The sequence below is a fragment of the Trichomonas vaginalis genome, assembly GCF_026262505.1.
Source record: "Trichomonas vaginalis G3 chromosome Unknown ctg_87, whole genome shotgun sequence".
Classification (NCBI taxonomy): domain Eukaryota; phylum Parabasalia; order Trichomonadida; family Trichomonadidae; genus Trichomonas; species Trichomonas vaginalis.
In genome coordinates, this window is record NW_026529174.1 from 332,008 (window position 1) to 347,590 (window position 15,583).

A 15,583-nucleotide genomic window follows, 5' to 3' on the forward strand; every position below is an offset into this window, starting at 1 on the left:
ATGGATGCTCTTTCACCAATTCTTGAAAATGTTAAACAAGTAGATGTTTATTTCGATGATTATGTAGAAAGTTTATATTATAAAGGTAAACATAATATTAAACCTATTGCTTTTGCATTTGATAATAAATTAATTGAAAATGCAAAAATTTGGGAATTAATTCCGAATATTGAATTTATAACAAATATTAATGATAAATGGTTTAAACGAATTCCAACCACAAAAGTTCTTTGTAAATTAATGATCAAAACTGAGGAAAAAGAATTTAACGAGTTTAAATATCATCCAAATAAAGTTTCAGAACTAGAAAATGAAAAACTTCAGAAAAAATTAAATGATAAACTTTCAAATGATCGTATTGAAAAAATAAATAAACTAGCAGAAGTTGCATTTAATAATGAAATATTTGATGAATATAACCTTGAACTCAGTGATGGGCTTTAAGGACCCGGGCTCAACGAGTCATGATTTATGAAATCAATTATTTGATTCATTCTTTCTTCAATCTCTTCTATTCTTTTTGTTAAATCATCTATTTTCATTAATGAGGTGATTCTTGATTGAGGAATAGATTTCAAACTAACCACCCCTTTTATTTTTGAAATTTTGAATCCATCAACTTTAAACATTTTATTCAATTTACATGTTGTCAATTCTTCAAATAATTTTTTATTATTAGCATAATAGTCATTAAATTCTTTAACAGATGAAAAAATTTTTATTTCAGTAATTGGTTTAACAACGTTTATTTTTTGTTGAACATTTTCACTTTCATTTATTTCTTCCTCCTCTGTTTCATTTATTTTTAAAATCGGTTTCATTTATCATTAAATAAAAATTAGAATATAAGTGATGAAATATATTTTTTAATTAATATTAAATCAGAAATGGCGGCAGGATTCTTTAAAAAATTATGGGATGGAATTAAGAAAGCTGCGGGTTGGGTTCATAAAAAGATTATTAAACCCGTTGCAAACTTTTTGGCACCAGTAGCGAAAACGGCAGGAACTATCATAGGTGGAGTATTAGGTACAAAAGCAGGTAATCCGGCAATGGGAGCACAAGCAGGTAACGCAATTGGTGGAATTGCTGAAGGAATACTTAATAAAATAGGAGGTAGATAGTGGAAAAATAAATAAATATTATTTTTATCTTAGTATCGGTTGTAGTCTTTGATAAACTTTTTCTCCTTTATTTAAATTTCTCTTATTGGGGCAGCTTTTGGCGTTATTGATTCAGCAATGTCACTAATTGCTTCTTTATTCTTAAATATCCAATTTGCTCCTTTCTTCATTGTTTCCCAAACTTTATGCGCTCCTCTTTTTACTTTATCCCACAGTTTCTTAAATATACCTGCAGCCATAGTTGATTATTTCATTAAAATTAAAAATTCATTTTCATCTTTTAATTTTGATTTTTTATTTAATAATAAATGACGACTAACTATTTGGTGCCAAACACTAAACCGATTAATGGAAATGTGTTTCATTCATTCGAAAAGATAAATGAAATATTCGCAAAGAATGACGGTAGAAGATATTATAGAGAACTTGAAAGTTCATGCTATGACTCTGATGCTCCATATTTTGATGATAAACAAACTCATTTAAGAATTACAAATCCGGCTCATGATGTGAACCAATTAGGTGACACATATATTAAACGCAAAGTTAAAGCAACTCTAGTTTCAAATAAAGCTTTCACATGTGATGCCGCTTTTAAATGCATGCGTTTATTCGTTGGTTACAAATCATCAAATCAAAGCTTTAAACAATTAGAAGTAGAAACCGAAAGAGGTGATGCCGGTTATCTTCAGATGGATTGCGCCCGTGAATCTTTCGCATTTGCAACATATAAACCAAAATCAGAAAGGAAAGTTAAAAAGTTTGTTCATTCGTTATATAATAATGTTCAAAAATATGATAACTCAGTATGTGGTAAATATATTGACCCTTCAGAAGTTTTCAAGAAAGCAAATGAAGAAGTTGATATCACTTTTGATATGATTATTCCGGTAAATGATTTGTTAGCATTTCAGGCGTTCGATGATTATCCTAAATCATTTGGTGAAATCATTCTTAAATATTATGTTTTCAGGGATACTTTAGTATTTTGTCAGGTTGACCCGTTAAGAGTTGCTGATTTACAAAATTACGTTTATGAAAAGATAACTGATGAAAATTATGAAAAGATTATGAATCATGTTTATAAATATGATCGCAAATTCCAACAAATCGGACTTCCTGCCAAATTAATTACAAGCTTAGCCGCTACATCTGCTGACGCAACAGTTGATGACGTTATTATTTCATGCACAAAGATGGAAGTTTTAGAGGATAAATGCATTACACCAGGATACGGTTTAATTGAAGAATCAGTTAAAGCAATACCACGTTTATTCAGTAAGGAAGATCCATTCATGATTCCAGCTCAACATATTGACGTTCGTTCACTAAATGGAGGTTGCATCACTCCTGAAGGTATTAGCTCAGATTTCTCATACGCTCTTCATAATGTTACAGATGTTGTGTTAACATTTCCGAAGAATGCAATGCAAAGAACAGTTTTAGAAAATCCAATGCTTCGAGGTCTTCAGGTCACTATAGATTCCAGAAACTTCCCCGATCAAGCGATGACCACAGTGGGTGACATATTCTTTACACGTATGCTTCAAGCTTCTGATTTAGATGGAGTGAATGAATGCACAGAAGAATACGAGGACTCATTAACTAGACCACTGAATGATGATAATGGCACGCCATTAGCTAGAACATGGAAAGACCAAACTTCATTCTTATGCACTATTCCAGTTCAACGTGATGGAGCGGGTATATTCTTTGATGGATTAGAAACTTTCAACTCACAAGTTACAGTACAAGTGAAAGCTTATCCAATCATTCAGGGTGAAAATGACACTTACTGTTCAAAGTGACAAATCCTCCTCAGGTTTGGTTTACTAGGACTACGTATTGGACATGGACACCGGATGAAGGTTTGAAATATCATCCAACAGGTACACCACCACAGTATAGAAGTTCATATGATGAAATATTGATGAATAGAAATGTTTAAAATTATAAATTTATTTTTGATTAAATGGATTTAAATTCTGAAGAATTAGCGGAGTATATAATACATACGTAGATGATATGATTAATGAAGCATTGAGTGATAATAGAAATGCTCTATCTAAGGAAAAATTAATGAAAATTCCATATTCTGAATGTTACTTAAATTCAATCACTGCAGCAATTGGTAAACAAAATAAAGGTAAAACATTAACGATATTAAAACAAATTATCATTATTGCTAACACTTCCCCCATTCACATGTGTTAATTTATATCAACCGTTCAGGTTCACCTTCAGATGATACATTTGAATCTTTAAAGCATTTAATCAAAATTCCAATTATTTATTTATCACAAGAAGAAGCAGAAGATTATTTAAAAAACTTTTTAATGTATAAAGAATTATATAATACAATCAAGAAGCAAGGATTAGAGGATAAAATTATTGATAAACAACGGGATGAATTATTTGAAACACTTTCTATTTCAAATTTTGATAGAGAATTTTTGCATTCACTAATTTTTCTAGATGATGCCGTGAAATCAAAACTAATAACTAATGAGAAATCATATTTTAATCAGTTATTAACTCAATGTCGACACATTCAGTGTTCATTCTTCATGGCTGTTCAATACTTCAAAGCATTAAGCACAAACATTAAATCAAATCTATCAACACTTTTCATTTTCAGTGGGTTTAGTCGTCAACAGTTGAACGTTATGCTTTATCAAGTGAATTTACCAATGAGCATTAATGAACTTTACACACAATATCACAATTAGGTGAACATGGAAAAATAATAGTTGATTTAAATAAAGGAGGTGTTAAATTTGATTAACTTTTTATAATTAATTTTTATTTTTTATTTTATAATTAAACATGACAGAAATAGCAAATCTTCTACAGGTTCCATTAAAACAAGGGACAAACAAAAAGGGTCCATATAATAGAACTATGAAAGTTCCAGATGGAATGAAAGAATTAGTTCATATTGTTGCGGTCTTCAAAAAGATGTTAAACAAATGAGAAACGTTTTAACATTACCAGAAGCTCAAGCATATGCCAAACGTCATGGACCAAATTGGGAAGCACATGAAGCAGACATTACAGGACCAAATGGAAAACCTGATGGTATAAATGAAGTTTTCGTTACTGATGGTCAAGGTAATATTAAAGTCATAAATGGTTATAAATTAACTGTATCTGATTATCCTAAACGTAAAGCATATAATGAATGTTATCCTTTGCAATTTGATGAAAATGGAAAAGCTGTTAAACAATACATTGGAGAAGGTGAAAATGGTCCAATTAATTCATACCTCTTATAATCCATATTCTTATTTCAATGAAGAATTAAATGCTGTTGAAGAGGGACCGGATGGATTACCACGATATGTTAATCAGTTTGATGGTCAATATGCAAATATTAGACCTGAAATTCCAGCTAAGAAATTCTTTAAAGTTGCTTTATTCGATCCAGTGTTCAATGAACAGAAAGAAGCAATGAAAGCAGAATTTAAACCAATTCAAGTGGCAAGAATTTCTTCATCTTCACTTTCAGAAGCGTTCAAGGAATTGATAAAGAAACCACTTTATTCTCAACAAGGTTATAACTTTGATTTAATTAAAGAAAGTGATAGACGTAAATTAGAAAAATCAGATGGTTTTAAGAATGCATGTAATGAAATGATTAAAGATATTGTAAATGATAAAATAAGACTGGAAGAAACTCAAAGCAATATCAATAACATAATTGGTGCAGTTACAAAGAAAGTATAAGCAAACAATGATGAACCTTGGGATATTACCGTAACAACTAAATAAAACTTTAAATATATTTTTTTTTTTTTATTCAATTATAAATGAGAAGACGTTTCACAAGTCAAAAGAACACTAACGCAAAAGCAGAGATTACGGTTGGTTATAACGTAAATGATGATAAATCACGAATTATTCAAAATGTTAAAGTTAATGTTAGTCCTGAATTAACAAGGTCAGCAACTCAACCAAATTTATTAACTCGTGACTTACCAAAAAAGGAGGAGGAAAATAAAGAAGATGAACCCGGTAAAGAACCTGTTGAAATTCCCACTTATCCAACATACCCCCCACCTCTTTCATCAAACATCGAGAACCCAGGAATCTACGATTCCAGTCGCAATGCGCCATATAAAATAGACATTAATTCTGAATTAATGAAAATTTACCGTGATATAATAACTAATAATTATGATTCAATAATAAATTTAATTGACCAATCTGGTTTAATTATTTTACCTTATGAATCATTAATTCACATTATCGCCATTCTTTGTGATGTTCAAGATTCAGACGTTAAGATTCAATTTTTCATAGATGATGAGGTTTCATGCTGCGGAACAGTTGCAAAAATAAATCCTATAAAGGATATTAGCACAATTAAGATATCAAAGAACGGAACAACAACTGAACTTCATTTAACATATAATGATATTTATAATAAAATAGTTGATGAATATAAAATATCACTTGAAAAATTCTTTGTTAAGGCTATTTAATATTCAAGCATTAACATTATCGAATAATAATCCTTTGAATCATAATCAATAATAATTGACCTTTCACCAGTTTCTATCGTTTGTTTTATTTCTTTTTGTTCCCCACTATCTGGATCGGTCATTGTAATTGTTTTTGTTATAGTATCAGCTTTATCTTTAACTTCAATCTTTTTTCCATCGGGATATTTAAACCAAAATTCCAAAAATTCGATATTGTCAATCTGTTCATATTTTAATCTATCAATTACATTTTTAATACCATCTGAAAATCTTATGAAATGGTCATTATATGGGTTTGATTGAACTAAATTTGAATGAAGTGAAATATAACCCGATGATGAATATGACATTGACTCATATTTTCTGAAAACACTAAAATTTATAACATGAATGAATTTCTTATTCGTTGAATTTATGAATTCTTGAGGTAATCTTATCCTAGTTTTATTTATCACTGGAAAATAACGCTTTACCATATTTTTAATCGTAATAAAAATGTCAATTATCAATATTATTTCGAATAATAACTGTGAATTAAATTTAACAGTTAGCGGAATTTATAATGTTACTCTCGTTTCTGTGAGTGGTAAATTTAATCCCATTCTTTTAGACCCTTCAGATTATATATCATTTATTAAAGATGACCATGAAAAAACGTATGATATGTATATAAATAATGTGATAGCAAAATGGGATATTAACATGATTTTAAGTTATTTAAATGAATCATTTATCGTATGGTATGAAGAAAATTTTAAATCAAAACCCGATAAACTTTTTGAACTTGATGAAATAAATAACCTTATTAAATTTCCGCTGAAAATTAAATTTTGTACTCCTCATCTTCGTTCATTGTTGGGAATATTAAATTTTGAAAAAGATGTTGGGGATGTTTTGTATTCTGACACTGGTTCCAATTTCATTTTAATCAAATGTGATAAAGTTAATACCCCAATGAGATTTTCACATCAAACATTAGACCTAACTCTTACCCATCAATACAAAACATTTTATCCATCAACTTAAACATATTTTCTTTATCATATCCGTTTCAATTATCTGGGAATTCATTTATTCTTCATTCAAAAGATTTATCAAATATTAAATTTAGAGTAACTGACCTATTTGATTGTGATTTAGAATTCATGAATGAAATATTATGGCAATTTCAAATAGAAAAAATAGGTGATGAGATAACAGATTAAATATTTATTTTTTAAATCATAATAAATGATTAAACAACAGCAACCACAGCAACTTAAGGCACAAAGCACCCAGGTCCCTCAGACCATTACATACGCCATATATGCATATAATTCAAAGACGGCAGAACAAACGCAAAGGTTGAAATATGGAGATTTGGAGATAGTATATTGAAAAATGACCATTTCGAATTCGTTTGCAAGGGTGGTGCAGTGATATCAAATATAAAAGAAATTTTATTTATGAATTCAAAAATTAAAGGAATAACGGATGATATAACATCAATTCCACCAGAAGAACAAAGATATTACGCATTAAATGCATTTCCTAAAGTTTTGAAGATTGGAAGATTTAATTTAAATGAGGAATTCATAAAAGGTTTCCTAAATGACATAATGAAGAAAGCAGATAAGGAATATGTGGATGAAAAAGATAATGAAATTAAAGAAATGGTTGAATGGTATCATGAATGGACATCAAAGATTTTAAAAACTAAAGCTGATGAGGAATGTGTTGCTGCTGCGTTAGAGAAGAAAGCAGATAAGGAATATGTGGATGAAAAAGATAATGAAATTAAAGAAATGGTTGAATGGTATCATGAATGGACATCAAAGATTTTAAAAACTAAAGCTGAGACAGGATGGGTTTCAGGATGTTTAGACCTTAAAGCGGATAAAACATATGTTAACGATGAGTTAGAGAAGAAGGTAGATAAGGAATATGTTAACGATGAGTTAATGAAGAAGGCAGATAAAACATATGTTAACGAAATATACCAAAGTTTGATAGGAACAAAAAATATTGAAACTATTGTTGGTGACTTTTCTGTCAATGAAGAAAATAAATATTTTAGATGGCAGTTTGTACACTCCTTAAAAAATGGTATACGGTGGAAACTCATTCCGAAAAATAACAATGAAATGTATGTAAGTTATAAAAAGAATGATGACACACAAGTTAAAGTTCCATTAGACAACAACTGTTACTTAAACTTATATGGAGACGAACAAAAGAAATATTTAAGAGTTTATGAAATGGCAGATATGACATTGCCTGACCCAGCTCCAGCACCATATTATTATGACTATGGAGATGATGTCAGAACACCACATATAGATGAACAAAAGTTAACATTATATTTAGATTATTATAGATATAAAAGATATAATGCAATAGAAAAAACGAGAATAGTATATTATTATACAGATGACAGAAATAAATATTATAGTCAAGATTTTACCTACCCTGAAAACATAAGAATATATTATAAAAAATATTCTGACACAAACCAGAAGAAACCTGAAATAGTTACACTATATCTTAAGTTCAAAAGAGACAATCCTATAATATCTCATATGTTTGATTTAATGAACCCAGTGGGTTCTATTTATACATCTATGGATGCAAGAGGTCCTCAAGTAATGTTTGGTGTTGGTGCATGGGAACAAATAGTTGACAGGTTTTTGTATTGTGCTAATAGTTCAAAGGAAACAGGAGGTTCGAAGAAAATTACTGAAGCAAACCTTCCACCGCACACTCATACAGGAACTACAAACTTTTCTGGTGACCATAGTCACTCATTAAGAGACCATCCATTATACAACTCAGAATATTATGCTGGCAATGACGTTTTATCTCCAGATTATAACCATTCAGCAAAAAAGACTTTTCGACCAACTGAACCAGGAGGAAATCATTCACATACTTTCACAACAAATCAAACAGGCTTGGGTAAAGATTATATGCCACCATTTATGACTGTATTCGCATGGTACCGCATTTATTGAATGAACTAAATATATTTTATGTTTGTAATTAATTAGGTAATGAAGTAATGAATGAACTGCAGAAATAAATGTTTACGTTAATGTTTACAGGTTATTCAATAATGAATTATTTTTGAAGAACTGAAGGTGCTACCATGTTACCATGTGCTACCAGGTCATTTAACTTCTTTTAAAAAATGTGACAACATGACATTTTGACAACAACACAGGAGGAAGGCAGTTATGAATTATTTTTGAAGAACTGAAGGTGCTACCATGTTACCATGTTGACAACATGACATTATGTCAACAACACAGGAGGAAGGCAGTTATGAATTATTTTTGAAGAACTGAAGGTGCTACCATGTTACCATGTGCTACCAGGTCATTTAACTTCTTTTAAAAAGTGTGACAACATGACATTTTGACAACAACACAGGAGGAAGGCAGTTATGAATTATTTTTGAAGAACTGAAGGTGCTACCATGTTACCAGGTCATTTAACTCATGACATTTTGACAACATAGGAGGATTAATGCAAAAATAAATTCAAATCATACTTTATAAAGCTTCATTCACAGGTATTTCATCGTCAGTAAATGAATCCTCATTATCGTTTGGTTCAACCTGTTTATATAATCCTTTCATTTCTTCTTTCAAAACATAACACCATGTTTGTTTACCGTCTATTCTTCTATGTTTCCTATCACATTTATCCTTAATACTCATTTGGAAATTCTTGTCTTTCATGTCTGATGGTTTGCAGAATAGAGCATTTTCACACGTCATACCTGCACACAATTCATCATAATGTGTATTTATCCATACATCTAAAGGATTTGTTGATAATTCTATTAAATCTTGTTTGGCTTCAGTCATCGGTATGATTCGTACATTAAATGATGAAAGGTCATATTGCATAAAATACGTCAGTAAATTATCATAAAATTCCTTAGTGCATGAATCCATTAAATTCTTGAAGTAATCAAATTGACCCTTGAATTTACCATTAACTCTTAAAACTACGTATCTTCTGTCTCCAACATCAATTTTGACAGGGTAAACGTTATTAGTTACGAAAATGAAGTTTGCAACATTCTGAGCAGTTCTTCTGGGTTGATTCTTTTCATTAATTCTAATCTCATTATCCGTAATAATTGATTTCAAAGCGTTGAAGTTTGCGAGTCTGTCTTCACCTACATTCTTGAGTTCATTAAGTACAAGAAACATTTTATTTTCAACAACCGAATTGAAATTACCCGTTAGCTCACTTATTTCAGTAATGTTTTTACATGAATAACCAGCGAGAAGTTCAGAAATAATGTCTGTAAATCTGTTTTTACCTGTTCCCTGAAGTCCTTTCAAAATAATTGCTGTTTCATTCTTGATTCCAGGATGTTGAATCATTGATGCAATCCAGCCGAGTAGGTATTTATACACTTCATCATTATTATCACAAATGGCTTCTTTAATGAAATCCATAAACATCTCAATTTTTGAGTAATCAGGCTTTTCAAGAATGTTGTATTTATAACCCTGAAACGTTGAGAAAACATCTGGAGAATCAGATTTAAAGCAAACACCCTTAACGGTTAATGAGGATAATTGATTTAATAGTACGTCCCATGCTGTTATTGTTTTACCTTCTTCTTTAAATAATTTAATCATTTTGAGTGACTCTTTCATGTTTGATTGAAGAACGAATGATATTTGATTCATTTTGTCGTGTATGTTGTAATCTTTCTGAATGAAGTATTTGTTTCCACAATCTACAAAACGGATTACACGTGATAAATCCTCAATTACTTCAGAACTGTTTTTATACTGATGATTTTCAGCCTTGTGTCTAATATCTGTTATCAAAAATGAATCATCAAGTTTTATATCAAATGTTATTTTTGGCTTACGTAATAAAGGTAAAACGTATTCATCATAATATTCCTTTTGATATAGTTTTAGAATCTTCACCAAAACAAATGGAGAAGTCATTAAATGTGCATATCTACTACGTGCTTTTTCAAAATTACTTTTTGCATTTTCTGTTAAACTGCAGAAGTTATAAACGTTATCGTATGCTTCATTAATTAAATGATTAGGTAACGAATTAATTGCTTGAAACAGTGTGAATAATGTTATTTCTTTTTCTAAATTCATGTTTCCACCGTCATTATGTACTTCAAAATCACAGATGCCATCAACTATGCTCTGAGCTAGTTTATCGTCAATGTTTACATCTTTGTTTTCATACATTATACTCTTTATTTCTTCGCTCTTCTGTTCAACTCTTACCTTAATATTCAAATCATTTAATATATCATTCACTGTTCTAGTTAATGTTGAATCATAACTTCCACGAATGAATGAGTATGTATTGATTGGTTCTGTTGCATTCTTGCGAACTCTTGAATCAGCCATAACCACTAATGAACGCTTTGAATCAGCCATAGAAGTCATTATGTCAATATCATAATCATTGCAGGAATAACATGTAATCATTCTGTTCGAGGTTGAATAGAAGAAATTAGTGTTGCAATAAATGTGAAGACCTCCTGAAGCGGTTTTAACGATAACATCTTTATCCGAAAGTTTTGATAAAATGTCTTTTCTAACTGTTTCTTTAAGTTCATCATTGTATGATTTATTGATATCAACATCTATAATCGTTAAATTTGAAATTTTATTTACTAATAAAGCTGTACCAGTTTTCCTTCCTCTTCCTCCATCATGTTTGAGGTAGTTATGTAAATCAATCTTGTTTTCACCAATTCTTTCGTTGAGGGTTTTAGTTTCTGCCACAACTAATTCCGCAACTAATGAATCAATAACTTTTTCATCAGAAACGATATAGTTGCTGTTGTTGTTTGTTGCCGTCATTTATATAGAAATAAAAAAATAAAAATAATTTTAAAACTAACTTTATTTTTGGACTGCATCATATTTCCAGGACTGTTGTCAAAATGTCATGTTGTCACACTTTTTCAGAGAAGTTAAATGACCTGGTAGCACATGGTAACATGGTAGCACCTTCAGTTCTTCAAAAATAATTCATAACTACCTTCCTCCTGTGATGTTGTCAAAATGTCATGTTGTCACACTTTTTAAAAGAAGTTAAATGACCTGGTAGCACATGGTAACATGGTAGCACCTTCAGTTCTTCAAAAATAATTCATAACTGCCTTCCTCCTGTGATGTTGTCAAAATGTCATGTTGTCACACTTTTTAAAAGAAGTTAAATGACCTGGTAGCACATGGTAACATGGTAGCACCTTCAGTTCTTCAAAAATAATTCATAACTGCCTTCCTCCTGTGATGTTGTCAAAATGTCATGTTGTCACATTTTTTAAAAGAAGTTAAATGACCTGGTAGCACATGGTAACATGGTAGCACCTTCAGTTCTTCAAAAATAATTCATAACTGCCTTCCTCCTGTGTTGTTGACATAATGTCATGAGGTTAGAAATGAGGTTAGATCTAACCATCTACCCTAAAAATTATTTTTGGTGAATTCAATAAAAATAAATGGTTCATTTACTCACAATATTTTTGTACAAAACAACCCCAAGCTTTTAACTTCTTTTCTGCAGCTTCTAATGCTATCTTAGCGAGTTCATATTCTCTAAATTCTCTCTTTAAATTTTCTTGTTCCCATTGGTCTAGTTCGTATGGAGAATCTCTATAACCATAACACAACTCACGTTCATGTTCTAATTGTTTTTCGCACATTTTTCCAACTTCTTGTTCGAACAAAGGTTTAGCATTCTCTACTGTATCTTCAAGTTCTTCTTCATCTAACTTCTCATGAACTTTCTTGTCTATGGAGTCCATAATATCTTTGACATAAAATGCATACTTTACAGAGCACCATTCAGCAACAAAATGAACGAGGTCAGGATGTATGTAAATACCTTTGAATTCATTTATAACACCCTTAGTAAGCTCATAAAATGCTTGTTTTGAGGTCGAGCCACTTTTGGCTCCACCGTATTCGTTCATCCAAAACTCAAGAATTTCCTGTATTTTAGCACTATTGAGAAATCTGTTTAACATGGTTTAACTTTCCTGCTTCTCTTGCCATCTTTTGTTGCATTAATGTAACCATCCTTGTCTCTACGTAAGACTTCAATACCGGTATAAGTGCCTTTTGTGAATGTTTCGCCATTAGATTTGTTAGTGAATGTTTTTGCTTCGACTGACATTTCTGTTCTTACATACAAAATAAAAATAAAAATAATTTTAAAACTAACTTTATTTTTGGGTCATTTACACTCATTCCGATGAAGTCATGACAAATCATTTCCTGTGTTGTTGTCAAAATGTCATGTTGTCACACTTTTTCAGAGAAGTTAAATGACTGGTAGCACATGGTAACATGGTAGCACCTTCAGTTCTTCAAAAATAATTCATAACTACCTTCCTCCTGTGATGTTGTCAAAATGTCATGTTGTCACACTTTTTAAAAGAAGTTAAATGACCTGGTAGCACATGGTAACATGGTAGCACCTTCAGTTCTTCAAAAATAATTCATAACTGCCTTCCTCCTGTGATGTTGTCAAAATGTCATGTTGTCACAAACTTTAGAACGGCATAATTTAAATTTTTATTTTTATCATTAAATGAATACCCCACAAGCTCAAAATTTACCACGAATCATAACAAGGGAGGAAATGATAAAAATTATGCAAGAACATGTTAAAAATAACAAACCACTAAAATTGAGAAAATGTGGTTATGCAGTAATGATGGAAAGAGAGATGTTGTCGAAGAGGAATAAAAATTAAATTTGGATAGAGTTTAAAAATTCATCTTTATTAAATTCATCTCTTCCAATCAATTTATTTATTCTATTAAATTCTTTTATTTTTGCTTCACTCAGTTTAATGATTGAACGGTAAGTTTCTAATTTTTCGATTATTTCTTTATCGTTTTCAACCCCACCGCATTGCGACTTCTTTTTGTAATAGCATATTTTTGATTTAATTCTGTTTAGTTTCTTTTTATATTCATTGTCTGGACTCTTGACTGCTTTGTTGTCACTCATTTCTTACGAAATAAAAAAAAATTAAATATTATTTAAATATAATGGAGTAATAAAATAAATCGGAATTTCTATTAATTTATTGTCAACTTCAACTAATGCATTGCCGTTAATATATCTAACAAATTCAGCTATTGTGTCAAATCTTCGTCTTCTTTTTGTCATTGATTTATCAGTTTTTCCATAATCGAGATGAATTAAAACTTTATTTCCTTGTTTAAAATTCATGAGCCCCGAATTAATTTGTCCACGTTTAACATCATTTAACTTTTCCATTTGCTTTCTAATATATTCCCATTCTTTTGAAATATCATTTTTCATTTCCACTGGTTTCATGTTTATAGTTCTATGCCATGTATTATTGTAATAATATACTAACTGCTGTATGATGGAGTCATGATTTCCATCCCAGTATATCTGACCGTTAACCCCTAACGCATCTCTAAGAGTTCTCATTACCGCATCAACTATTTTATTATGAAACGTATATGGAGAGGATGAAAAGTAAAAATTAATTTGTGGGAAATAATGAGCCATAGCTGCCTGAAATCCTTTATCACCATCACCCCTTATATTATCTACTCTTTCATGATCTAGTAAGTATTGAATAGCTCTTCTTGTTTCCTGTTCTGTTTTCCCTTTCACTGGAATGCAATATAAATATCTAGTGTTAATGTTAATGGCAAATAAATAAGTAACGTTTCCTTTTGAATATTCTAAATGATCAATTTCGTATGAATATGGATATGGTGCAAATGAGGGGCGACTAAATTTTTCCTTTAATGGTTGAATTTTTGGGTCAATTGGTTTATTTAATATCTTGAAACACTTTTTAAAATCTTTTTGCTTCTTTAATGTTTGAAATGGATATAATAAAGTGAATGATGAAGGATTAACTGAAGGAGGAGGCGGTACTGTCGTTGGAGTTTTTGGTGTTGCAAGTGGTTTAATTTTATCTGCTTTGATTTTGGAATTCAATCCTCCCTTCATTAATTCTGGATGTATTTTATTCATTTGTTTTAAATATGCTGTATATAAAGGTTTGATATACTTTCCCGCTTCGAGTTTATGTTGAAGGATGAATTCCAAAAGTTGATCTTCATTTAAAAGTCGGGCTGAATATGGTTTAACTAATGAATCATAAATTAAGGCTTGTGCATCATTTATAGTCTGAAGGACCTGGGTGTTTTGTTCCTTTTGTTTTTGTGGCTCAGGATTATATAATTTATATAATTCATCAATATCTTCTTCTGTTAATACTTTATTTTTGAAATCTTTCAACTGTTTAAGTTGTGATTTTTTTTCCCTTTGTATATTCATTATTTTAATTTTGTCTTTAATTTCAGAAATTATTCTATCATGATATTTCAAAATTTCATTTTATAATATGGATAATAATATTCCATATCATCACCCGTTATATTATTATTATAATTTTTGGAGATATGATTTTAATTCATAATAACTAAGAAATTTTTGATTAAGTACTAATCAGCAATTAAATTTTTAAATCTGTGTTATTCATTTATATAAAAATAAAATCAATGTTTTAAGGGTGCCCACCTCTTTGATCAAGAATCAAAGCCATCATTAACGGTTCCTTTTGTCTCTTCTGTGGCATTTTATTAAATAATGGCATACAACATCCATTTTCACAACATACAGCCTTAGTGTGTGCTCCTGTTAATGCAGTTCTTACCAATTGTTAAGCGAGTCATTGACCTGTTTTTAAGTTGTAAATTAATATTCTGACCATCGAAAATAACTTTATCATTTATTATATCCAAATAATTTTAGGTTTAATTGTTTATTTGTCGTAAACTAACACCTTTCATTTTTGTGCAATCTTTTTAAAATCACTTTCCATCAATTGAACCGTTGAATGATGTATAACACTTAGGACATAAAGCAACCATGTTATCACCTTGTTTCTCAATTGCTAAACCAATAACTTCTTCTTCATGTGCTTTTT

At 30.3% G+C, this 15,583-nt stretch overlaps 3 protein-coding genes and 6 pseudogenes across 9 annotated transcripts, besides 1 other annotated feature; 5 read left to right on the top strand and 4 right to left on the bottom strand.

Annotated features, from left to right (window-relative positions):
* Nucleotides 1-887: 887 nt before the first annotated feature.
* Nucleotides 888-1,124, top strand: TVAGG3_1071500 (N-acetylmuramoyl-l-alanine amidase family; the record flags this gene model as incomplete). Its single annotated transcript, XM_051256395.1, has 1 exon — nt 888-1,124. One exon carries the CDS (start codon nt 888-890, stop codon nt 1,122-1,124), a length of 237 nt encoding a protein of 78 aa, XP_051076469.1.
* A 464-nt stretch (nt 1,125-1,588) lies between these two features.
* Nucleotides 1,589-15,583: part of a mobile genetic element that runs on past the window's edge.
* TVAGG3_1071520 lies at nt 3,461-3,909 on the top strand (annotated as a pseudogene). The gene has a single exon. A coding segment is annotated over exon 1 (449 nt).
* TVAGG3_1071530 lies at nt 3,951-4,235 on the top strand (annotated as a pseudogene). The gene has a single exon. A coding segment is annotated over exon 1 (285 nt).
* Nucleotides 4,934-5,279, top strand: TVAGG3_1071540 (annotated as a pseudogene). The gene has a single exon. A coding segment is annotated over exon 1 (346 nt).
* TVAGG3_1071550 lies at nt 7,054-8,001 on the top strand (annotated as a pseudogene). The gene has a single exon. A coding segment is annotated over exon 1 (948 nt).
* On the bottom strand, nt 9,205-10,263 carry TVAGG3_1071560 (annotated as a pseudogene). Its single transcript has one exon. A coding segment is annotated over exon 1 (1,059 nt).
* Nucleotides 10,403-11,451, bottom strand: TVAGG3_1071570 (annotated as a pseudogene). Its single transcript has one exon. A coding segment is annotated over exon 1 (1,049 nt).
* Nucleotides 12,105-12,401, bottom strand: TVAGG3_1071580 (uncharacterized protein; the record flags this gene model as incomplete). Its single annotated transcript, XM_051256396.1, has 1 exon — nt 12,105-12,401. The coding sequence occupies one exon, from the start codon at nt 12,399-12,401 to the stop codon at nt 12,105-12,107; it is 297 nt and encodes a 98-aa protein (XP_051076470.1).
* TVAGG3_1071590 (uncharacterized protein) lies at nt 13,636-14,067 on the bottom strand (the record flags this gene model as incomplete). The annotated part of the gene is made up of 1 exon (XM_051256397.1): nt 13,636-14,067. One exon carries the CDS (start codon nt 14,065-14,067, stop codon nt 13,636-13,638), a length of 432 nt encoding a protein of 143 aa, XP_051076471.1.